General features: G+C 37.0%; 1 protein-coding gene across 1 annotated transcript in view; it reads left to right on the top strand.

Annotated features, from left to right (window-relative positions):
* Window positions 1-2,688: 2,688 nt before the first annotated feature.
* LOC127425911 (pappalysin-1-like) overlaps window positions 2,689-25,409 on the top strand; it is a 224,140-nt gene continuing 201,419 nt past the window's right edge. Inside the window, exons 1-3 of the mRNA XM_051672227.1 lie at window positions 2,689-3,076; window positions 8,544-8,836; window positions 14,870-15,630. Of these exons, the coding sequence (XP_051528187.1) occupies window positions 2,689-3,076; window positions 8,544-8,836; window positions 14,870-15,630 (1,442 nt within the window). The remainder of the gene's footprint in view (window positions 3,077-8,543; window positions 8,837-14,869; window positions 15,631-25,409) is intronic.

The following is a 25,409-nucleotide window of genomic DNA, read 5'->3' on the forward strand; positions in this document are numbered from 1 at the left end:
TAGTGACCTGCTTTTCCAGAGGTGAAAAAAGTGACAGAAATAGATCACTACTTTATAGTTATGTAATATACACTGTAATAATAATGCTATGACTAGTAGTTAATCAATAATAATTGTATTATATTCAAGCAATATCTCACATCTGTGATGTTCTGTTGTGCAGCACTTTAGCTGACAAAAATAACTCGAATTTGGGATTGCACTGTGAGGATCTGTTTAAAAATACTTTGTATGATAAAAATAATGCAATGGTATGTTGAAAATGTGTTATATTTTCATTTGATTAAAGTTTTAATAAAATCATTTATTTAGACACCTTTCTGATGATAAAATTGAATTAAACTTGATTACGGAATTAGAAAAAATCAATCAGTAAACACAAATTTATGAGAAAATAAAGAATTTGGGGGAAAAAAATAATAATCAGGATTGACATTTTTGATGATGTCTTTTGAGTAATATTTGCATAAACATAATAAACACGCTGTCTTCAAATGATCAGTCTCACAGTATTGTATTTGAAAACTGCAACATAAAAAAATAAATTAAAAAATAAGGCAAAAAATAGGTATCATATTGGCGAGTACCGAAAGTATCTTGGCCTCTTAAAAATTGCATTGGGACATCCCTAACAGTATTAAATATAAACAAAACAGACTGAAGCAAAATTACATAATCCCTGCTATAATAGTGGGGTTATAGTTAACCCCACTATAATAGTCTATTTTTGCTGCATTGTGACAAATTATGAATTAGGGCATTTTATGTTTTTAATAAATAAGATAGTCCATCAGTCGGGGTGACCTGGCAGCTCTGACCTATGTCATTCTTCTGTTCTGTCGGTACAAAGGAAAAAAATGTGGTCTCACCACTGCAATGTGACAAAACTGAGACAAATATTTAACATTGGTTTTGCCCTGTTTTATGGTAGGTAGCAATTTTCTGCTGTCTGCGTGTTTGTTTACACCAAACAAACAGAGAACAAAAGATCTTGTGGCATTCCACACTGGCTCTGTCTCCACACTTCACAATAGTCTGCCATAAGAAGGTAGACCACCTCAAAGAACTGAGGAAATAAACTTGCGGACAATTTCATGTAGAATAGTGCGGCTTCCACATCATTCTCTTTCTCTATCCCTTTCTCGTGTTCACACCTTTCCTGTTTTAGAGGGTTGCAAGCAGTCTGAGGAATATTTTAAAGTTTAAAATAGTTTATTGTAATGAGTATGTCTGGTTACACTTTGCTTCAATGTTTATGTTTTAATGTGACTTTGCATAAGAATGTATGGAGATGTTCTAATGAGCTACATGAGCTTTATTTGTAATTAATTTATGGAACAGCATGCAATCACTACTTTTTATTGTATTTTATTGTCATTATGAACATTACCTCATAATATGTACTTTATCATAAAATGTGATACAAGTGATCCTGTATCAAAATCCATAGAAGCAAAGGATTAACTCTGCACTAGCCTGCCAATATTCTATAAATTAAACTATCGCAGAATAATTGTGTTCATGTTAATCTTTTTATGACAAAAGTAAAACAGCTCTAGTTTAATTTATTTATCCATATAAATGTATACACAGTAAAAAAATAAAAAAAAAAAAAAAATGAAAAAAGAAAGAAAATAAATTCAGGTAACCTAAAAATGTGGCATTTCTGGTAGAATCTAAATGAACTGGTTTTATTGAAATCAGATAAAGTATTTACTATGAATGAATCAACATTACTACATTAGGTTACACCAAAGTCTGTTTAAGGCTTAAGTCAGGTCGAAATAATTTTTTACAGTTCAAAATGGTCTGCATTGCAACTTGTGTACAATACAAAATAATAAATACAAATAATATTGTGTATATATTGTACAACAAGTGATTCAGTGCAACTGTGGGCTCTTGGACTGGGAAAACTTTCAAATGAATGAGATGGTTTGAATTGTAGCCACTAGAGGGACACACGCACGCACGCACGCACACACACACCTCTTCCCAATTCTGGAAAAACGATACAACATTGAAGGAGCATGTGTGGAAATGTTCGTGCCGTCAGTGCTTTACCTGAGACTTCAGCACAGTGCAAGAGGAGGACCGACAGGAGAAAAACTCTTATAGGACTGAAACATGGGCTGTTCTGCTGCCAGCTGAGGAACACTGTTACTCTTAAAGGACTGAAGGATCTCCTCCAGAACTCACAGCAAATCCATGAGAATTCGCGATGCTGTGGACACCCCCAAACATCCTGCAGAACATCTCATCCGCGTCAACTTCTAATGACAAGACAACTTTAGCAGCTTCATCCTCGGGAATGACAGCTCGTCGTGTTTGGACGCATTCATAAATTGTTTTCAAACATTGTTTTGCGAGTAGAAAAAGACAGAAGTAAGTGTTGAATGTTGATGAAGATCATTATTGATTGATTACTGATTGATTAACGGATTACATCAATGAATCAGTCCTCAATTTCAGCAAAAACCCGGCTGGTTTAGGAAGAAATAACAGCTTAAGCTTAATGGGTTTGTGTATCTGAAACCTCAGTTTTGACAAACGATTGTGAAAGAAAAAGAAAAGACAAAACAACAAGTGGAGGGACTTGTGGAGAGGCAGAGCGCGTCCGTACGCATTTCACTGGGACATAACATAGCCATCATCATCATCATCATCATCTCTCTTGAGTTGAATAAAATGAAAGTTTGGACTTTTTTTCCGTGTCTGGCCATCTTATTCATCTTGTGCGTGGGATCAGACTGCGGGACGGTCCTGAGGAAGACCCGATCCAAACGCGAGCTGGTGAAAATCAGAGAATCCAAAGCCGTCTTCCCGGGGGCTTGTGCCACCCGACTGCCCCGGGGCAAGCGCTCCCTGCCCGCGCTGGACCGCCGGCTCCCCCGCCAGCGCCGCCGTTCCTCTCCAGCGGAGGATGCAAACTCCACCCAGGGTAAAGCCGTGTATTTCACTGGCAGAAGGGATCAGCTGAGACTCAAGCCCGGTGTAGAGATACCGAAAGGCAATTTCACTCTCCAGATGTGGGTCAACCCGGAGGGTGGTCAGCGCTCGCCCACCGTTATAGCTGGTATGCACATTTTGTTTGTCTATAATAAATTAATGCATGCTTGTGAAAAGGATTATGCATGTTGATACAGCAACATACTGCATGCACATGATGCTTAACCAGGTGGGTTTGACAGCATGACGATAGTGCGTAACATTCAACTCGAACAATATCCACATAAACTAGTTGCAGTCTTCAAACGATCCTAACAGTTGGCATGATTAAGTAATAATATTTCCACAGATAAACTTAATATTGCTATACTTTGATGCATTTGCGTTATTTGCTTTAGACAATATATATATAAATATATTTTTCTATGTGGAGTTAATATAATACATTTTCAATATATTTATACACAGTATACAGTGCCCACACACACACACACACACACACACATGTTGGTGCAGCTATCATTATGAGGACTCTCTATAGACATAATGATTTTTGTACTGTACGAACTATAGATTGTATCCCCTAAACCTAATCCTACCCCTAAACCTAACCCTCACAGAAACCTTTATTTTCAATAAAACATCGTTTAGTATGTTTGGGGACACTATAAATGTCCTCATAAACCACATTTATAGCATAATACCCTTGTAATTACCAGTTTGTAACCTAAAAAATGTCCTCGTAAACCACTTAAACCCGCTCACACACACACACACACACACACACACACATACAAAACAACATACTGTTTATATTTATTTGTTCTCATTTTGAACATGGGAAAATAATACTGCAAAACTGCAAGGATAACGTGCACCATTTTCTGATTCGGCTTACAACACTTTCTTTTTTATACTAATAAAGTATCTGTATACTGGCACGCTTCAGTCAGAATGATGCAAATGTACCGAGAGCTCATGTTTGTTGTTTCTGAGAGCGAGAGAGAGGGACTTGGAGTTTTCAGGGTTTTCCCTGCCCGTGTCTTTGCGCGTCTGGAGAGCCACGCGAACCAGCCTCTCTTTAAAACCACATGCGACCCTCAAATACCCGAAAGACCCCAAATCCCCCACCTACACACCTCTCAATTCATGTATGAGGGAAAAACACAGGAGAAAAGCGAGGCAGCTCTCAGCTTTGCAGATGTTTGAAGTGTGTGCTACCCGGTTGCGCATCGGCTGCATGCGTGCCCATATCGTGTGCATCGCATGCATTTTCAGTCTCATCCAATAACTGGAGACATCAGTAAGCACTTATATTTCACGCTGTTCTTTGCCCGCAAGTTACCCGAGTAAGCGTTACACCACCGCTTTCAGTTCCACTTTCTGCCAACAGAGAGCGTAAACGACACAATAAGACACGGTTTCTTTCTTTTCTTTCTTTCTTTTTTTTTTTTTAAAGTCATAAGAGGGAAACGACTCTGGCTTTGAAAAGTGTGCTTTTCCTACGCAATCACGCACGAATAGGCAGATCAGACTGAGATTCTACTACTGATGCGTCAGTGGGCATCACTGTTTCAGAAGGGGACATCTAATGCCAATGTACCCCCCATCCAGAATCGCACCAAATAGAGATGACATCATCCGTTTGCAGTGGGTTTTCATTGGACTAAATACCTGACTCAAGCACTATGGAGATAAACAGTATTAAATCCCCCTCAGATGCATGGAACAGAACCATAAATTCATGCATGATGACGTCAGAGACATTACATACTGTATATATGGATATTGTGTCACATGCATATTCCCCCCACCTTCCCAAAATAAAAAAGCAACTGAAATTCATGTTCATGTTCAATTCACATTTTTCAATAAATGTTCCACTCAAATGGTTATGATGATTCTATAATTTGTAATGGAAAAAAGTGTATGAGAATGGGAAAATTAAAAATATAATAATTTTTGCAAGAATTTGGGATCCCATTGTACAGTATATGGAATCAAAAATGGAATCAAAATCTCTCACAACTGTACACATGATGTCTGAACTCTATAAAGTATATCCATAGATTATACTTCTGATATCAAGCATGTGCGCATTTGTGGATCTAATGTGTGCATGTGTAGGTTTTGAACTCTACACAGTTTGACTCACCTATGCGTTCAATATAGGACATTTTTCAAGGCATCTTTAAAACTTTGCCTTGAGATATTTGTACTCTATAGCCCCCCTACCTTCCATCTAAATTTATCAGTCTTCAGCTGTGCATTTAATCTGTAGTTTCCTGTATCACTACATACAGTATCTGCTGTGTTAGGATATATATAAAAAAGAACAAACAAACAAGAAAAAGTGATTTAAGTGCACTCGGGCAGATGTGGTCATGCTAAATCTTTTAAATATAAAACATTTTAAATATAAGGCATTTTAACATCCTGTTGTTTGGAAGGAGGCCATCGCTTATTTTCTAGTTGTTTGTCATTCTTTTTGTTGTTGTTTTTGCATGTCGTTAGCCTTAATGTTGAGACTGATGTTGTTGTTTGAGCATGCCATGTTTTTATTCCATAATGCAAAAGACTCAGATCTGTGTGTGGAACGGGCCAGTTATGTAGTCTGACCATGGGCGTATAGAGTGTTTAAAGACAAAACAAAACAATGTTTCAGCAGTACAAGATGCCTGTAAATGTCCTACCTATGTCAGTAAATTCAGCACCCTGAACAGCGCTGAGTCCATGTCTGCAGTGTGTGAGACAGATTTGGAAAAGTGCTCTATAGTCCATGAATATTATTACAGACATGATTTGGCAGTTGAAGAGTAAGTCAGGACTGATGTCACTACACAACAGACTAGATGTCTAGTTGGTACATTAATGTCTAGTTGGTACATCTTCTTGATTGTTGACTTGTAGCTTTGGAAACAGTCCAGAAAAAAATCACATTGTCTTGTGATTTCAATAAAACCTTATGTTGACTTGATCATAGGATTAACACTTTCCATCTGGTTCAAGAGAGCATAAAGGATGTTATACTGGTGGGAAAATGTGTAAAAAGTGCTAAGCTGACATCTTCCATAATGATGAGATATGAAATGACTGACACTGCAGATCTTATTTGAGATACATTGCGAGTTTGACCTGTTAGGTAACATCTAGCATCTAAGTTAGGATGTTTGCATTTTAAGATAAAGGGTTTGAGTTAAAGGACAGCGCAGAGTGCATTTAAATGTTTTAAACTTTCAGACAAGACTCTGTCTATCACACATTAAAGTTTGCCTTGAGAAACCTTCCCTTATATAGTTAAATTTGGGATCATTTGCACTGGTATGTGGACTTACATTTAATTGATATGAACTCTCCAACTGGTTTTCTTCCCATATATATCATGGTAATGGGTTTTCTTTTTAAGGGGGTTTTGTTTTACTTTTAGCTGTCCTGGATCTTAAATCATGTGCAGTATCATTGAAAATTTCCAAAGTTTCATCGGGCCTTAAAGTCCACCACAAAAGAGAAATGATGGCAGTCTTTACATTCATGCCTTGGTGAAATTTCCTCTTCCCTTCAGTTCTTTTGCCAAATGAGAGTATGGTCAAAATGCCTCGACTCCATTGTTCCAACCTCTGCTTTTCATTAGCATCTCTGAAGGGCTGTTTTTCTCAATCATTTACAGAATATGTTTTCCTAAGGCAAGACAAATGGCAAGTGCAAGGAAGCTTGCCTTTGAACCCAAGACAAGTCTTTTTTGCGCGGTTCTGTTTGCATGCAAATACCTGCGTGTGTGTGAGAATATGTGTCCGTTCAACTGTACTGTGCGGTTCCTCTGGAAAAATGTAATGTGTTAGATTAATTGAGCGTGGCAGACTTCTGACAGGTGTTTCCATAATAGACCCTTCAGGCATTTTAGCGCACCTTTTAGTTTGAGTGTGTATGCTGACAGATGGCAGACTTTTCTGCTGGTACCATGGTAAACCTGTAATGTTGAACAGTGCTGACCCCTTGTATGGCCCCACAGACTCCACCCAGAGTCAACATTCTCACTCGATCCAAATCCTGTTCAGCAACTAGACATTTAGGAAGATTCCGAATGTCAGAAAAAGAGATGTCATCCAGTGAATTTGATGGATGAGAGTTATGAGAACACACATAAACACTAATTTTTCTTTTGGTATATTGCAATATGCGATCAGTAGTAGATCTCATCTAGATGTAAATAATCATCTGGAAAAAAAAGCAACCAAACAAAATATTCCTTTAGATTAATCACCACAATCATTGTATACAAAATTCAGTGAGGGATTTGAGAGTCAGTGAAGGGAATGCCAGAGATTCACTCAAAAGTAAAAACACATTACAGTGCTGAACCTGACACACACTGTCCAAGAGAAACAGGAAAATATTGTTTTGCTGCCACTAGCATAATGGCACGCTTGGAGCAGAGTGGTATTTTTGGGCACATTGGAGGTGCACTTACTATGAACTATAAAGTGATTTCATATAGTACCTGTAACATTACTAAGTAGTGGTGCTTGCTATTACTTTTGCTCATATGTATTAAACTTTGGCATGTAACTCATCCATAGAGCAAACCGTTCAGGATATTAATGATACCTCAAATAATGTGGCTTGTTGAGGAAATGTTTGTTATTACTTTTCTAAGAAATCAAACATACAAAGGGTAAAAAAAAACCAAATCCCATAGACATACATTAAAGCAGGGACCTGATCCATATTTAAAGACCAGAATAACATGTTGAGTTTTATGGGATATCGAGTCCTAGGTGTGGGATATTTTTACTAGGAGTAGCAAGTAACCACCTAGAACAGTTCTGCATGGGCAAACACCACTCACACTTTCTTCCGAAAATGTTAAAAATCTAGTTAATGATTATTATTCATGACACATTTTTCATGTAACAATGTGCATCACCATTCTTTTTTTGTATGTTGAGCATACAACAAAAATTTATTTATTGCCGGGTCGTGGCCTGGCATGTATTATTCATGCTCCAGTATGTTGAGTGGTGTTGCTTATGTGCACTCGCAACGTATTTCCTGTGACTTCTCCACTGTCCTATCTAATAAAAGGCAAAAAGTCAGCCTGATCCCATGAAAATTACGTGACTATGGAAACATTTTTGATAAATTATATTACATGGTTCGTTACACGTATAGCAGCAGTTCCGAGGTGAAATGTCCACTGTGCTAAATTTAGTTAAATGTTCTTCCAAACAGATGAGGTTTTTTAAGGTCAATGCTCTATCGAGTTTTAAAGCAACAAAACCGACATCCCTGCCCTAAACCTTCAACCTAAACCTAACTGATAGTGTAATAACAAGCAAAGGTGAAATGAAAAACACAATTGCTAAAACAACCACGTCATTTAATTGTGCTTCTATGACAATTTTGTCTCATGTGTCGACTTGCTGATACTTTTGCAGACATGTAAGTATAGTGATTCTAAGAGACCAGGTTGCAAAAAGACTTAAGTAACTAAACAAACAAACAAATACACAATATGCAATGTGTGAGGAACTTGTTTGTTCATTGAGAAATGGAATCTTCCTCCTTATGCATTTGTTCTATATGTTTGACCGCAGGTCTCTTCGACAAATGCTTCTATGCTTCCAGCGATCGAGGATGGCTGTTGGGGATTAAAGCCGTGAGTGAACAGGGAAACCGTGACCCACGTTTCTTCTTCTCCCTAAAGACAGATCGAGCCCACAAAGTTACCTCCATTCACTCAAATGCTCGCTACTTACCTGGCCACTGGGCCCACATAGCTGTGACTTACAATGGCCTCTATATGAAACTTTATGTCAATGGTGCTCAGACAGCTTTAAGCAGAGAACAGTCAGGTGATGTCTTCAGCCCCCTTACTAAAAAGTGTAAGGTAAGTTTAGTTATTTTTGCCTAAGTCTTAAATTTTCACAAAGTATATCTGACATGGTTTTGGAGAAGCATACGTATAGATTAATTAGGTCTTGCTTTATATTTGGTGTCTTTAACTACAATGTACTTACACTGACATTAACCATCTGATACAATGTACTTGCTGGATACATAAGTGTTGATCTGGGAAACTCACAAGATTTGCATTGGCTGCTTTGGCTGAGGTTGAGATAAAGGGTTAAATTGGACCGGAAAGATCCAGAAAGGCATTATAGCACCTTTGATTAAAAAATTAAAAAATAAAAAAATAAAAATTTGGCAGTTGGTTCCTCACTCCATTTTATTTACTGTTTGCCCCAGTCTAGTTTTTGTTGAAAGAATTTCCATCTCCATTTACTGAGTGTACACGCTCATTCAGTTTATTGTTCATTACATTAAGCATTATGCTTCTGTCTAGTCGGTGATGGACCCTGCCCTGCTATATTTGCTGTTTCTTATGTTAGATTACCTTTTTTCATTTTTGTAGTTTCATGAATCATTTTGTGCTTCAAAATTGCTTCTTATTTTTTTCTTAAAAGCCTATAGTATGTTGTTTCAAAACACTTTCCCCAGAGGCCAAAGCTTTAAGTGTTGTTATTGTATGCAAGAACGCGTCTTTCTGTGAGAGGCTCCTTTACTCATTTAATGCTGCCTGCTTTCAGTAAGTGTGGTTTGTTGCTTGTACCGCTGGTGTTGCGCTGACTGCCCCCTGCTGACTGAAAGCTTGCAAAAACTTTAAGGTGGTACTTCGATGGTAGGAAAATTCCAAATTATGGAGTTTACGTACAGTAAGTTCAGGTGGGATGAATAATTGTGTTTATTTTGTTATTTGTATAACACTGAATTAATTCCTTAAATCAACAGCCTTGCAAATTACAGTATGTGCAAAAGTCTTAGATGTTTCATTTGTCTTAAGATTTCTAAGCATTCCTTTTGCAAATAGAATAGATGTAGAACAAGGAGTCCTGCAACAGATGGTATTGCCCCCACAGAGCCCGTATCTCAACATAATTGGAGTCTTGGATCATAGTAAGGCTTGGGCTTAAGGGTAGGTCTAGGTTTAGGGTGAAGGTAAGGTTTGCAGTGTTACTATAGATGTAATTATATTTTGGTACTTAATATGTAAGTTACAACATGTATGTACACAATACTGTAAGTAAATTGTATGAAATGCCTAATTTTTAAATGCCAGTACCATTGTTGTAGTCAAATCTCGAGTCTGAGTCAAGTCTCAAGTCCTCACTGCTCAAGTCTGAGGCCAAGTCACCAATATTGTGTCTGTGTTGAGTCCAAGTCAAGTCCCCACTTGAGCATTGAGTGCATTTTACTCAGAGGAGAGGACTCGTTACAACCGTTAACCATGGAGGTCACCCAGAGCAGCTCCTAAAGGGCACGACAGCGTGTGAAGATTAACCATCTCTCAAGCGCTCTGATGCAAGCACCGTCTGCAGAGGCTCGCGCTAAACTCCTGCGAAAATATAAACGAGATATAAACTTATCAAATATAAACTTTGAAAGTGAACGGAAGGCACTCCGGTTAACTATTCCAACGATTGTGTAATGGCAAAATGTTCCTGGTCATTGTAGGTTCATTCATACATGCAGTGGCAATGACGAGGAAGAAAAGCCCGCTTACTCTATTTCTGTTAACATGATAAAATGAAGAAACAGAAAATGAGAAAGTCAAAAAAGATTTGTTTAGTCAAAGAGCCTTAAAATAATGTGAACATCTCTGAAAACTAATCCTTTTGAAATGTAACTATGGTTTTACAATAGTAATGTTGTAGTAACTTTTTTTTTTGGGGCAAACCATAGTTTTTATACAATTTACCATGGTGTTACTACAGTAATACAGTGTTATTATAGTATGGTTTTACTGCAGTAATACAGTATTGTAGTAACTGTCCAACATCTGTGGTTTAACTGCATGCCAAATATAAGAGAATATAAAATATCAAGGTAACTCTCACTTCCCATGAGAGAATATGTATTCTTTATAATTAAATACTGCTGTGGAAAAGAAATACATTAAGTAGAAGTGTGAATGTGTTGGTAATTTTCAGGGTGATTCTGTAACTGGGCTCTTATGACATCAGTTTTTAAGTGTACACTTTTAAATCAGTGCAGCAATATATCAGTGCGCTTTGTCCCGTGTCCCGCATGTAATGAGCAGTATTTATGAATTTACCCCGCGCCCTCGCGGGGGCACTGGGAACTATCGCAGCTACTTAAGGCGGATTAACTATATAAATCCATGTAAACATCCAAGTTAACTGTAAATGCCTTAGCTCTGCTGAGTGATTGACAACTGGAGCGCGAACAGACAGCATTTCTGCGCGAGCACAGCGAGGTGCGCAGGGCGCGCGCGTGAGAGATGTGCGGGCGCGAGGCGATAGTATGGCGAAGAGAGTGGCCTTGTCCGCAATCTCACTCGTTCACTATTTCCTATATAGTGAATGGCAGTTAGTGCACTATATCTCAGCAGTGAGTGAACGAAATGAGTGAGTGAATTCGGATGCTGACGTGTACACCGAGTGCCGGAGCACTGGGGCTGTCGCAGAAACATCACATATGAACATTTACAATGCTTGGGCCTTACTTGTTATTCATATTAAATAATATATTAATACAATAAATCTTCATTTTGTTTGTCATTTTTAATATATACTATGTGTTAATATAAAGAGTAAACACATTTGATCAAATAAAGAGTACATTTTAAAATGTATTTGTATGTTATTATGTTATTTTAATCAAGTAATGATTTGTCAAAAAGTAATTTAATACATTCAGCATGAAAGGAAACATTGCAGGAGTGAAGGAAGCAGTAAACTCCCAACTCGTACGTCTTACCCGTGGTGGATTGTGGGCAATTAACCGTCGACGAGTGTACATCAAATGTACACTCGAAATTAGAGTGCATTGTGGGTAATAATGAGTGAACAAAAGTAGGGACAAAATCCTACAAAATGGCGGACACTCGAAATAGTGCACTATATAGTGGATAGGGGCGGTTTCAGACACAGCAAGTGTTTCATGATGAGTTTGGTGCCCTACGCACTAGGCTGTGTACTCTGCATTTAGAGAGCGGAGGTACTGTACAGAACTAATGATCTAAATTCTTTTGACTCTGAAAACTGTAACTACACTGAAATAAGAATCTGTGCAGGACTTTAAAAGCTATGAAAAAGCAAAAGAAGGCATTAATAACATGATCTTGCTTTGGTTTATATTTCAGCATTATATATAATGTCCCTGTAGGACATTTTCACGTTTTCACCATAATAATTACTAGAAATGTTTCCAAACCTCTCTTCTTATTGACAAATTCATCCAGATCTGACAAGAGCCCTTAAAGGAATAGTTCACCCAAAAATTAAAATTCTTATTATTTACTCATCCTCATGCCATCCCAGATGTGTATGACTTTTTTTCATCTGCTGAACTCAAATGAAGATTTTTAGAAGAATTTCTCAGCTCTGTAGGTCCATACAATGCAAGTGAACATTTTAAAGCTAAACAAAATCATCATAAAAGTAATCCATAAGACTCCAGTGGTTAAATCAATATCTTCAGAAGTGATGTGACAGGTGTGGATGAGAAACAGAGAAACAGATCACCTTCACATTCTTCTTCTTGTGTTTTTGATGATTCACATTCTCTGCATATCGCCACTGCTGTCTAGCAAAAAATGACAAATATTGATCTGTTTCTCACCCACACCTATCATATCACTTCAGAAGATATGGATTTAACTACTGGAGTCTTATGGATTAGTTTTGTGCTGCCTTTATGTGCTTTTTAGAGCATCAACATTTTGGCCAACATAGCTAAAATATTCTTCTAAAAATCTTAATTTGTGTTCTGCAGAAGAAAGGAAGTCATGCACATCTGGGATGGCATGAGGGTGAGTAAATGATGAAAGAATTTTCATTTTTGGGTGAACTATCCCTTTAAAGTGATCGCTCAGCCATAATTTAATATTCTGTCATAATTTCCCTATTCTCATGTTGTTCCAAACCAGTGTGACGCTTTGCATTATGTGGAATACAAAATATGTTGGACAGAATGTTAGGGACTGACAGTCTCGGTCACCATTCACTTTCAAAATATGGAGAAAAAAAAATTCACTGAAAGTAAATAGTGACACAGGCAAACATTCTGTCTAATATCTACTTCGTGTTGCATGAAAGAAAGAAAGTCATATGGGTTTGGAACAACATGATGCTGAATGATAACAGAATTTCCATTAATAATAATAATAATTCTGTAATACATGTTAAATGTGTATTATGTAATGGAATATAGGGGAGTTAACGTCTATTATGTCATTTGTGAAAGTAACGATTTACTCACTACTTGAGTACCCTTTTTATTGGATACTTTCTGACTCTTACTCAAGTAATTATTTATGTTAGTACTTTTACTTCTACTTGAGTAAATTTTTTTTTAAAGTAATTGTACTTTTACTTGAGTACAGTTTTGGGCTACTCTACCCACCTCTGTTTGTATAGCACCTTTCACAGCACACATCGTTTCAAAGCAGCTTTACAGAAGATCATGCATTAACAGAAAATGAAACTGTAATATCTATAATGTCTTAGAGTCATCATTGTGTAGTTTAATACAATACAATTGTGAATTGTCTTTAAAAATAAGTAATTAAATAATAATTGTATTTATAACCCCATTGAGCAAGCCAAAGGCGACTGTGGCAAAGAACACAAAACTCCATAAGATGTTGGTTAATGGAGAAAAATAAAAGGGATAGCAATAAGGGAGCACAAACAATGATAAGGTGTACAAAATGACGTTTATTAAAAAATAAGATCTAAAAAATAAAATAAAAATAAAAATCATATGCCTATGCCCCAGGGGGGATGCTCAACCCACAACCTAACTCATGGGCCCAAGGTGCAAGATTAAGAAACACAATTATGAAATAATTAAAATTACAAACAACAACAAACTAAAAATTAAATACAAATTTCCACACATGTAGTCTTCTTTTACTCTTTGCATTTAAAACTGAATTTCTTTACATACCATTTCTACTTAATGACGTATTTCTTTTACACAGCATTCTTAAAAGAGTATTAGATTGTTAATTACAAAGAATACATATTCTCTCATGGGAAGTGATATTTTATATTATCTTATATTTGGCATGCAGTTAAACCACAGATGTTGGACAGATACTACAATACTGTATTACTGCAGTAAAACCACACTATAATAATACCCCATTACTGTAGTAACACTATGGTAAATTGCATCAAAACTATGGTTTGCACCCAAAAAACATGGTTACTACAATATTACTATAGTAAAACCATAGTTACATTTCAAAAGAGTTCACATTATTTTAAGGCTCTTTGATTAAACCCACGAGCCCTTATTTCTTATTTTCTGTTTCTTCATTTTATAATCTTAACAGAAATAGAGTAAGCAGGTGTTTCCTCCTCATCATTGACACTTCATGTATGAATTAACCCACAATGACCAGGAACATTTTGCCAATACACGATCGTTGAAAACGTTGAAACCTTGCGTTCACTTTCTAAGTTTATATTTGAAAAGTTTATACCTCGTTTATATTTTTGCAGAGTTTGGCACAAGACTCTGCAGATGGCACTCGCATAAGAGCACTTGAAAGGGGGTTAATTGCGCTCTTCAGGAGTTGCTATGGATGACGTCCTCAGTTAAAGGTTGTAACGCACTCAATGGTTGAGTTCAAGTCTGAGTCATTAGTGTCTGAGTCGAGACGAGTCTCGAGTCATACAAATCGTGACTTGAGTCCTGGACTCAAGTACTACATAACTGGCCAGTACACTGTAGTTAAAGATACCAAATATACAGTGGGTCAGATTTTATTTGTAATTATTATTATTTAATGAATTTGCCTAGAAGGTCAAATGTTCTGCCAGATCTTAAATAATATGCAAATTCAGTTAAATGAATAAATATAACGACATGATCTCATCTGAAACTCAAGGTGCTGATGGTCGGAGGAAATGCCTTAAATCATAACTACAGAGGCTCTGTGGAGCGTGTCAGTCTGTGGCGACAGGCTCTCTCTCAGAGACAGATCATAAGGGACATGCATGGACACGAGGACCTGGTTGACCTGGTGATCCGTGAGACCTTTGACCATCCGGCACGCAAATGGCTGGCGGTGAAGGATGGCAGTTTCCCGATACCAGATGAGGGTCCTCGAGCTGGGCTGGGTTCTTTGGACACCACCTTGGAGCCCCCAGCCTGCGGACAGACTGTGTGTGATAACACGGAAGTGGTGCGCAACTACAATCAATTCTGGAGCTTCCGGCATCCCAAAACAGTGCGTTACCGCGTCGTGAACGTGTTTGACGACTTTCAGCGCAAACCAACAGTGACAGATCAGCAGATCCACCTGCAACATCAGCATCTGAACGAAGCTTTTAGCATGTACAACATCACCTGGGAGTTGACCGTGCACAATGTGAGCAATTCCTCTCTGTTTAACCGTCTAGTACTCGCCAACTGTGACATAAGCAAGGTGGGCGATGAGGATTGTGACCCTGAGTGTAACCACACCCTGACTGGCTTTGATGCTGGTTACTGCAAGCCTAGGACCCGATGTCCTGAGCAGAAACAAGGCAATGGCGTCTGTGACCCAGAGTGCAATTGCGAGAACTACGGTTATGATAATGGCGATTGCTGCAACCCCAGCATCACCGATGTGACAAAGACATGCTTCAATCCAGCTTCGCATTTAAGGTAAGAACTGTCAGCTTCTTCGTTCTTTTGTTTACTTGAAGAGAGGAATGGAGACATTGTAAATTTTCTGTCACAGAGCTTTCACAGGGAATACTGAACAGTGGTATCACTAGTATTGGCTGTTTTAAAGACCCTATGAAATCAAAATTAAAGTTTTGCTGCTTTCAGCCCATATCTATTAGCTTTAAGGTCATCTATATGCTAGTATACTTCTGAATGTTTACACAATTAGTTTTCAGAAGATATAAGCATTTCAAATCTATAGTCTCTGTCTTCCGGCTTTAAAGACTTAAAAGAACATCCATGACATCACATAGAGGTTGAGAAACCTTGTCCAATCAAATGCTTTCTAAAACGAGAACACACCCTCCCCCTACATTTATCAAGGGACCATCTGAAAATTCCACCCACTATATTGTTGACGTGCAATTAACATAAAAAAAAAAAAACAGTAAAAGTGCAGTATTTTCACTAATTTACTACAGATGAGATTATTAAAGTAAGTCCAGTGATATGAGTATAGTATTCGATTATTTTAGGAAAACAAATCACTAAAACTCACAAAGATGTCATGTTCATATTCCAGAGGATGTCGCAGGTTCCTAGTTGTTAGACTGAAATACTACAGTTGATATTTTGTCAGTATGCGCAGTTATACAAATGCAGTTTTCAAATATTATAAACAAAATTCACCTTAATGACAGAAGCACATTCTAAAGGCTTCCAGGTAAACTGGTCTCATAGAGGAGCATGCCAGGGAGGTTCGTATTGAATTAGGGTTAGGCTGTTCTCTCTTTGTTTGTAAGAAAAACACTGTAACCACAGTATTGTCCATATAACAAGCATTAACAAACACTATATATAAAAACATTAAACTCAAACCAAACTCAAAGGGGATCTTGTGCAGCTGGGCCTACAGTCTTTAAAATGTGCAAATGTCATTTAGATAAATTTTGGTGTTTCCCTTTTTTTTAAATTTTTTTTTATATAGTATATTTGAATACTGCATCTGTTTAATTGCACATGCTAAAATATCACCTGTTGTAAGTTAGTCTATCCACTGGGAACTTACTACAAGTTGAAGTCATTTTTAATTATTAATTTATTAATTAATTAAATGTTTTCAGTTTAAATTATGAAACAATGTTTTTTTATTTTTTATTTCCTATTGTGATTTCGGTGCCATTTTCAGAATTAAAGGCTAAATGTTTGGGCATGGAAATTAGCTTTCAAGTCATGGAAAAGTCATGGAAATTCACCCTGCAAATCGAACTGCATTCATCAAGGTACTTCACGGGGAGTTTAAGTCTATACATACATTTACATTTATTCATTTGGCAGACGCTTTTATCCAAAGTGACTTACAAAAGAGGAAAACATAAGCGAATCATCCTAAGGAGACAGTGGTACAAAAAGTGCCATATTACAAAGTTTCACTAGCATCAGAATAGCATTCAAATCAGATTAAAGTGCAACAAGAATTTTTTTTTTTTTAGTGACTGGTTAAGTGCTCATGGAAAAGATGTGTTTTAGCCATTTTTTGAAGACAGAAAGTGAGTCAGCTTCACAGATGGAGTTGGGAAGGTCATTCCACCAACGTGGTATGATGAAGCCGAAAGTCCGGGAAAGTGTTTTGGTGCCTCTTTGTGTTGGTAAAACAAGGCGACGTTCCTTAACCGACCACAGGCTTCTAGTGGGTGCATAGCTCTGCAGAAATTATTTTAGGTATGCTGGAGCAGACCCAGTGACTGTTCTGTATGCCAGCATCAGAACATTGAACTTGATACGTGCATCAACCGGCAGCCAGTGAAGAGAGACAAGGAGTGGTGTAACATGCGCACTCTTTGGTTGATTAAAGACCAGACGTGCTACTGCATTCTGGATCATTTGCAGGGGTCTAATTGCACATGCAGGGAGGCTTGCAATGAGAGCATTACAGTAGTCCAGTCTAGTTATGACAAGTGACTGAACAAGAAGTTGTGTGGCATGTTCAGAGAGGAAGGGTCTTATCTTCCTGATATTGTAGAGTGTAAATCTACATGATCTTGCAGTCTTTGAGATGTGGTCTGTGAAATATAGTTTGTTATCGATGGTTACTCCTAGATTTCTGACCGTTTTGGAAGGCGTTACTGTAGTTGCACCCAGCTGCACGGTGATGTTGTGTTCAACAGCAGGGTCTATAAAGTGATTGAAGTGCATGCAGGTAAAGTGGCCGTGGCTGTCTGGGTTGTCTGTAAAGGCAATTACAGTTCATTGTTGAATTCTCTCAGAACCCCTTGTTATTGCAGTGGGACGTTCTCTTGTAGCCTTTCAGGAATGCCTCAAGAACTGTTTTTTTTTTTGTTGTTGTTTTTTTTATCCCTTTGAGGAGAACTGTTTACTAACTGCTATACAATGTATTCAATGTCAGTATTTTAACAAAACAAAAAAAATAAATACAAATAAAATAAAATAAATAAAAAATAAAATATAATATATATATATATATATATATATATATATATATATATATATATATATATATATACACACACTACCGGTCAAAAGTTTTGAAACACTTACTCATTCTTTATTATAATTTTTTTTTTCACATTTAAAATAATAGTAAACTCATCAAAACTATGGAATAACATAAATGGAACTATGGGAATTATGTTGTGACTAAACAAAATCCAAAATAAATCAAAACTGTGTTATATTTTAGCATCTTCAAAGTAGTCACCCTTTGCCTAGAATTTGCAGACATGTGCTCTTGACATTTTCTCAACCAACTTCTGGAGGTATCACCCTGGGATGCTTTTTAAACAGTATAGAAGGAGTTCCCATCTATGTTGGGCACTTATTGGCTGATTTTCTTTATTATTTGGTTCAAGTCATCAATTTCAAAAACTTTTTTTTTTTATTATAACATTTTTGTTTTATAATTAAATAAATTAATATGGTGGCCCAATTATATTTTTGTCTACAAAACTAATTTCAAACATTTAAGCATACACCTTCAGATCAAAAGATTATTTAGATCATGTGAAACATTTCAGTCAAGTGTTTCAAAACTTTTGGCCGGTAGTGTGTGTGTATATATATATATATATATATATATATATATATATATATATATATATATATATATATATATACAGTATATATAGTTGCAAGCAAAATTATTCAACCCCCCTGACCAGCAATACATTCTGGTGATGTGAATTAAAACACATCATCTAAAACCTCAGTAAAAGTCAAAGTTTTTAATACACATTTTAGTGATTTTGAGAACAAAGAGTTCAGTTTACCCAAATTTTAAAATAAAAAATAACTAATTCTCTCACAAATGTCATGTCAAACATATTCAACCCCCAAAGTCAATCATTTGTGGAGCATCCTTTATCTTTAATAACAGCAAATAAATGTTTCAGGTAAGTATTCTCAGGCTTCGGACACCTCTCTATTAGAATTTTTACACATTTCTCATGAGCAAAAGCTTCCAGCTCATTGACATTCTTTGGATTCTGTGCTGCCACTGCTTCCTTGAAATTCCAACAAAGGTTTGCAATGGGATTTTAATGATGGACTGAAAGGGCCATTTAAGGACATTCTACGACCTATCCCTGAACCAGATTTTGGACAACTTGGATGTATCCTTGGTGTTATTGTCTTGCTGGAAAGTCCAGTGATCACCGAGCTTCAATTTACACATTGAAGGCATCACATTTTTCATGCCAAAATGGCCTGATACCTGAAAGAATCCATGGTGTCAGTCACATAGTCAGGATAGTCGTTTCCTGCAGCCGCAAAACACCCCCATAACAGGACTGACCCACCTCCATGCTTGACTGTGGGGATGGTGTCGCTCTTGTTATCACCTTGTCATCTTACTCCAGACGTACTGCTGACCCATGGGTCTAAAACACATTTTCAGTTTAGTGTCATACGTCTATAAAACCTTCTTCCAGGACTCCACAGGTCTTTCCTAATTACTTCTTGAATATTCAAGTCAATATTTCTCTTGGTGAAGTTTTGCTTTCTTCCACACCCCAAGATGGTTGCTGTTGTACCATATTTAAAAAATGTATGAATGGTGCTGCCAACTTTGTCTACTGGAAATTGAAGTGCCTTGGAAATGTACTTTTAGCCATGACCTTTCTTGTGTAATGAAATAATCTCCTCTATGAGCTTTTGAAACAGCTTATTTTTAATAGCATTTTTTTTGCATAGAAATACATTTTTGCTTACAACGCTAAACTTAAATTTTAAAACTTAAATAAGTGCCATTGCAGATTGATGACTTAATTTTGTTTTAAAACAATTACTTGTGTAGCCTTACATATTTAAGAAACAGCTACATGCAATAGGGGTTGAATAATTATGATATGGCTGTATTTTAAAAAAATCCTGCTATTTAGAAATATTAGGTTATATATTCACACTATGACTTTGAATGTGTCACTCAGCTGATATAGATGTAAAGTTTAAAAATTCTGGGTCATCTGAAATGGGGGTGGGGGGGGTTGAATAATTTCAATTGTGTGTATAAATATATATATATATATATATATATATATATATATATATATATATATATATATATATATATATATATATTTAGAAGGAAATTGGATGTCTAAGTCCAAGTACTTGAGGCCACTGGAAAGAAAGCACAACATGTTTACAATTCCTGCAGAATGGATATCGTCTGGTTTAACTTTTGTTTTGAAAGGAAGCAGCATTCATTGTTTTGCAACAATAGGTATAGCCCAAGGACACATGGAATAATCTACCTAAGCTATGAGATTTGTTTTATGGAGGATTTATTGTCCTTACAAATATTTTTTGGTGCCTTTATTTTAGTTGGGAGGAATACAAAATCACAAAGTACTGAAATCATATTTATGAACATTGCTTAGAAGCTTATGTAGTTTTTGTTTAGACTGGTGTCCAAGTAACAATTTTGTTTTCAAATGGAGTCATAAACCTTTGTTTACAGAAGTGCACGCATATTCATGGAAATACTTTAAACATTCCATGCTGAGATGATCCACATTCAGAGAAAATAGTAAATGAATTGATAAGTGAAAACAACTTTTTTTATGTCTTTGTTTTGATCTGCATGAATCATCCCAGTATTCCAGTAATGTCCTTGAATTTCTTCTGCACGCCTTAATTGATTTTCCCTTTCAGGGGAAAATAAATGTTTTCTGTTAGCTGCTTTGAACACTTTCCAGGCCATAGAATCACCTCCAATGGTATTCTTATAGTTCTTCAAATGACTGTGTGTGCGGGCTATGAAGCGACATCAGTCACGACAAACAAGCAGGTGGTTTTTCCTAAATATTATCCCATTGCAATCATCAAGAGATTATTTATCACTGGATATCCAATTTAGTTACAGAAATCAGCAGTTGGCCAAACATTAGTTTCAATGAAAATATTACAACTGATGGATGAAAGATGGTTTCTTAAAAAGATGAGAGTAGATGGAGTGAGAACAGAAGAAGACTATTGAGATAAGAGCCCTGAGTGGTTGTTTATTTTGTTTTGATTATGAGACGTCTAGGGAGACGTGCTGATGGCTGCACCACAAACATTCGTCAACATTCCTCCTTAATTGTGGAATTCTGGATGAACATTGTGCTACATGCATGGCACAACAATGACTGTGTGGTCTGGGGTTTATTTTTGTAGACCCGGAGCCTGTTACCACTTTGTTTGTTTAGGAATCCAGCTAACAGGAGACATCGGGTTGGACTCTTTCATCCAGCACTGTCAACCAAAAAGTACTGAAAAACACAAATGATACCAGCTTTTTGTCTTCTTACATGTTTTAGGCACGTGTTGTAATCTATTTCTGCATGGCTTTTTGAGAATGTACAGTACCACGCTGTTATTGCGAAAAAATGGCACCAATAGGGTCAGTAGTAGCGTTGTCAAAATGTCAGTATTCATTACCAATACCAGTGACATTTCACAATTCTCTGTACCAATTTCAGTACCACAGCAAAAACTAATGCAAATTTTTTACTTAGTTAAACATTGTTTCAAGTTATTTAATAATTGTTTGAGACAAGGGAACAATCAGTAATAAAATAATTTTTTTTTGTAGGTAGTGTTTTTAACAGCAGTATTAAGTAAACAAGTATACGTTTAGACAGAAAAAATGTATGATGCTACTTAAATTAATGATGTAGTCATCACTCATCAGTTCACTCTCTTGAGAGCATGAGTGTGATCATTGTACCATGGTGCGGGTCTTTTTTCTTTAATTTTCTTTAATCTAAGGGGAGCGACACTATCAAGAGTGCTAGAGAAGACTGTATTTATATTTTCTGTTATTTCATCAAGTTTTTCTAGACTTTGGGGCCTACTGAGTGTATGAGATAGATCTGGAAGATTATTAGTGAAGCTATCTTTAGTGGTCGAATGAATTGTTCTACCTGAATGATAGCATGGTGTAGATTGAGTGGCATCAGCTGATCGCAGCATACAAGAGACGAGGAAATGATCTGAGATGTCATCGCTCTGCGGTAGAATTTCTGTAGTATCAACGTCAACTCCATATGACAGAATTAAATCTTGCATATGATTATGGCGATGAGTTGGTCCTGTCACATTTTGTTTGACTCCAAGTGAGTTGAGAATATCGATAAATGCTAATCCCAATGTGTCAGTTTTTTTTTTAAATTTATATCTGACGGTGTTACAGTAAGCATTATTAGTTCAAAAGACTTAAACTTATATCCTGTCCTCTAAGTAAAACCAAAACCGTCACTGTAAATTGTAGAAACACCTCCTCCTTGACCCTTCAGACAAAGCTTATTTTTATAACAATAACCTGGGGCAGTAGATTAATTTCATCCGGTTTAAGCCAGGTTTCAGTCAAACAGAGCACATCCAAACTATGATCTGTAATAATGTCATGTACAAATAGTGCTTTGGTTGAAAGAGATCTAATTTTTAGTAGCCCTATCTTTATATGATGTTTCTCTTCAATTAATTTTTTATTTTTTCAAGTTTGACCTTAATCAAATTTTTTCTAAATGATTTAGTGAGGGGTTTGTGTTTGGTAGTTCAGGGAACAGACACAGTCTCTATATGATATGTAGATGACACATTCTCTATGTGTTGTAGTTTATGCGACCTGTGTGACGTCTCAAGGCAGCTAGCAGACGTTTGGATTAGCCAGTTTGTCTGCTTCCTGACCTGGGCCCCAGTTAGTCAGATACTATCATTATTAAAACTATAAGCCAAATTACTAGAGAGGAGAGCGGCACCTTTCCTGGAGGGATGGAGTCCGTCTCTCTTTAGCAGGTCAGGTCTACCCTAAAAACTCTTCCAATTGTCTATAAATCCTATGCTATTCTCCAGACACCACTCAGACATCCAGCCGTTCAGGGACACTAATCTACTATAAACTTTGTCACCACGACAAGCAGGAAGGGGGCCAGAGCATATTACAGTGTCTGACATCATTTTTGCAAGTTCACACACCTCTTTAACATTATCTCTAGTGATCTCCGATTGGTGAAGCTGGACATCGTTAGTGCCGACATGAATAACAATTTTAGAAAACCTACGTTTAGAATTAGCCAGCACTTGTAAATTTGATCTGATGTCAGACGCTCAGGTACCCGAAATGCATTTAACAATGGTGGCTGGAGTCTCTATTTCCATGTTCCTTACTATAGAATCAAATATGACCAAAGCTCTTTCAACGTGATTCTCAGTGGGTGCATCACTGAGTGGGGACAATCGATTGGAAACCCTAACAGGAGTGGTGTCGCTTTGCTGAGCGAGTATGGCACCAAAATGTCACCCAAACGCCCTGCAGCATGGGCTCTACAGCCAGAACCAAAGTGTGTGTGTTGTTCACTGTACTACCCACATCCAAAACAGTATCTACCGGCTTCTCTTTCTCACTGATCTCATTAGTGTTCAAATGCGTGTCTCTAACTCATTAAACTTCTCCGTCAGCATGACTTATTCCTTATGTTTATCACGTGTGAATCCCTCACTGCTGATGGAAGAAGCTATAGTAAACTTGTGGCGTGTAATGCAGGAAGCAATAATATGAGCAGATGCCATGACTTACCGCAATTGTTTGTCTTTCCTGAGCGGCGAGGGTTTGAGATCGATGTGAATCCCTCACGCAATTGTTTGTTGTTATGGTTGTTTTTGATAAGCGGTGCTTTGAGATCGATGCAATAATTCGTGTAACACAGAGGAGAAAACGGGTGCACATGGTAAAATGCATGCACGCTGTAAAATGCACGCAGTTTAATCACGATAAAAATAGAAAGCGAATGCACATGGAAAAATGCACGCAGTTGAATCGCGATAAGAGTATAATGTGGGGGGAAACCTGATGCACGCTGAAGAATGGCAGATATTAAAGATTAAAAGCTGAAAACAGATAGATAAGCGATGCTAAAAAGCTAGCAGGCTACAAACACAGACTCAAGTTAGGCACCAGCAGCAACCTCAGATCACACTTAAAAAGCTTTCAGGCTGGTTTAGCTAATGCCAATGCGATGTTTTTATCTAAAAGGTGATTAGCTATTTTGACAGCAGATTTTTTTACATGACTCTTGAAAGGGCGGGGTTAAAACTAACTTAAAGCTTGACTTGTATCACCATAAGAGCAAGTTATGGCATTTTGATTTAAGATTACGAGGTAAATTTAAAAAAAATAAAATAGGAAATATGCATGGATGAATCGTTAGAAGGCATTAAGACCAGTAACATGCATTTATAAAATGAATAGGGTCAATTTTGATTTCAATGTGACTTTAAAGGGATAGTTCACCCAAAAATGAAAATTCTCTCATCATTTACTCAAGTGAAGTCAAAATTTATTTCTAGAGCACATTTAAAAGAAACAGAGTTGCACCAAAGTGCTGTACAGTAAAATGTAAAACATATAAAAGAAAAAATCAAGGAGCAAATACGTAAGTGACAACATTAATAAACAACATGCGGCATACAAAATATACAGCGCAATAAACAGAAAACAGTCTGTATGACAAAAAATGTCACTTTTAATTTAATTTAATCGCAAATTTTTAACATCCTCAAATTTCCAACATTTAATATCCTCAAAACAGTCACAAAGCACTTCAAAAGGACAACCACTATCAGTTTTAACCGGTAGATAAAATTGTGTGTCATCAGCGTAGCAATGGTAAGAAATCTTGTATTTCTGAAAAATAGCACCCAGGGGGAGCATGTATAGGAAAAAGAGATGAGGGCCTAAAATGGACCCCTGAGGCACACTGCACGATAAGGGAGCCGACGAAGAAGAAGACTTCCCAGTGCTCACTGAGAAAGTTCTGTCTTTGAGGTAGGAGGCTAACCACTGCAGGTTGACACCCCGAATGCCCACCACACTATCCAAACAATGTAACAGAATGTTATAATCAGTTGTATCGAATGCAGCGCTGAGATCCAACAAGACAAGCACAACATGCGATCCAGTATCGAGTGCTTGTAACAGGTCATTACTGACCTTCAGCAGTGCAGTTTCAGTACTGTGTAAAGATCTGTAACCAGACTGAAATGCATCTAAAATATTAAATGCTCTAAGATAAGAATTCAACTGACAATACACAACTATCACCAAGAGCTTTGAGATAAAAGGTAGTTTAGAAATAGGTCAGATGGGTCAAGATGTGGTTTCTTAAGCAGAGTGTGAACAACAGCTCACCCTCATGCCTTCCCAGACTTTCTTTTGCTGAGCACAAAATAAGATTTTTAGAAGAATATCTCAGGTCTGTAGGTCCATACAATGC

Source organism: Myxocyprinus asiaticus, chromosome 3 (genome assembly GCF_019703515.2).
Source record: "Myxocyprinus asiaticus isolate MX2 ecotype Aquarium Trade chromosome 3, UBuf_Myxa_2, whole genome shotgun sequence".
NCBI classification, from domain to species: Eukaryota; Metazoa; Chordata; class Actinopteri; order Cypriniformes; family Catostomidae; genus Myxocyprinus; species Myxocyprinus asiaticus.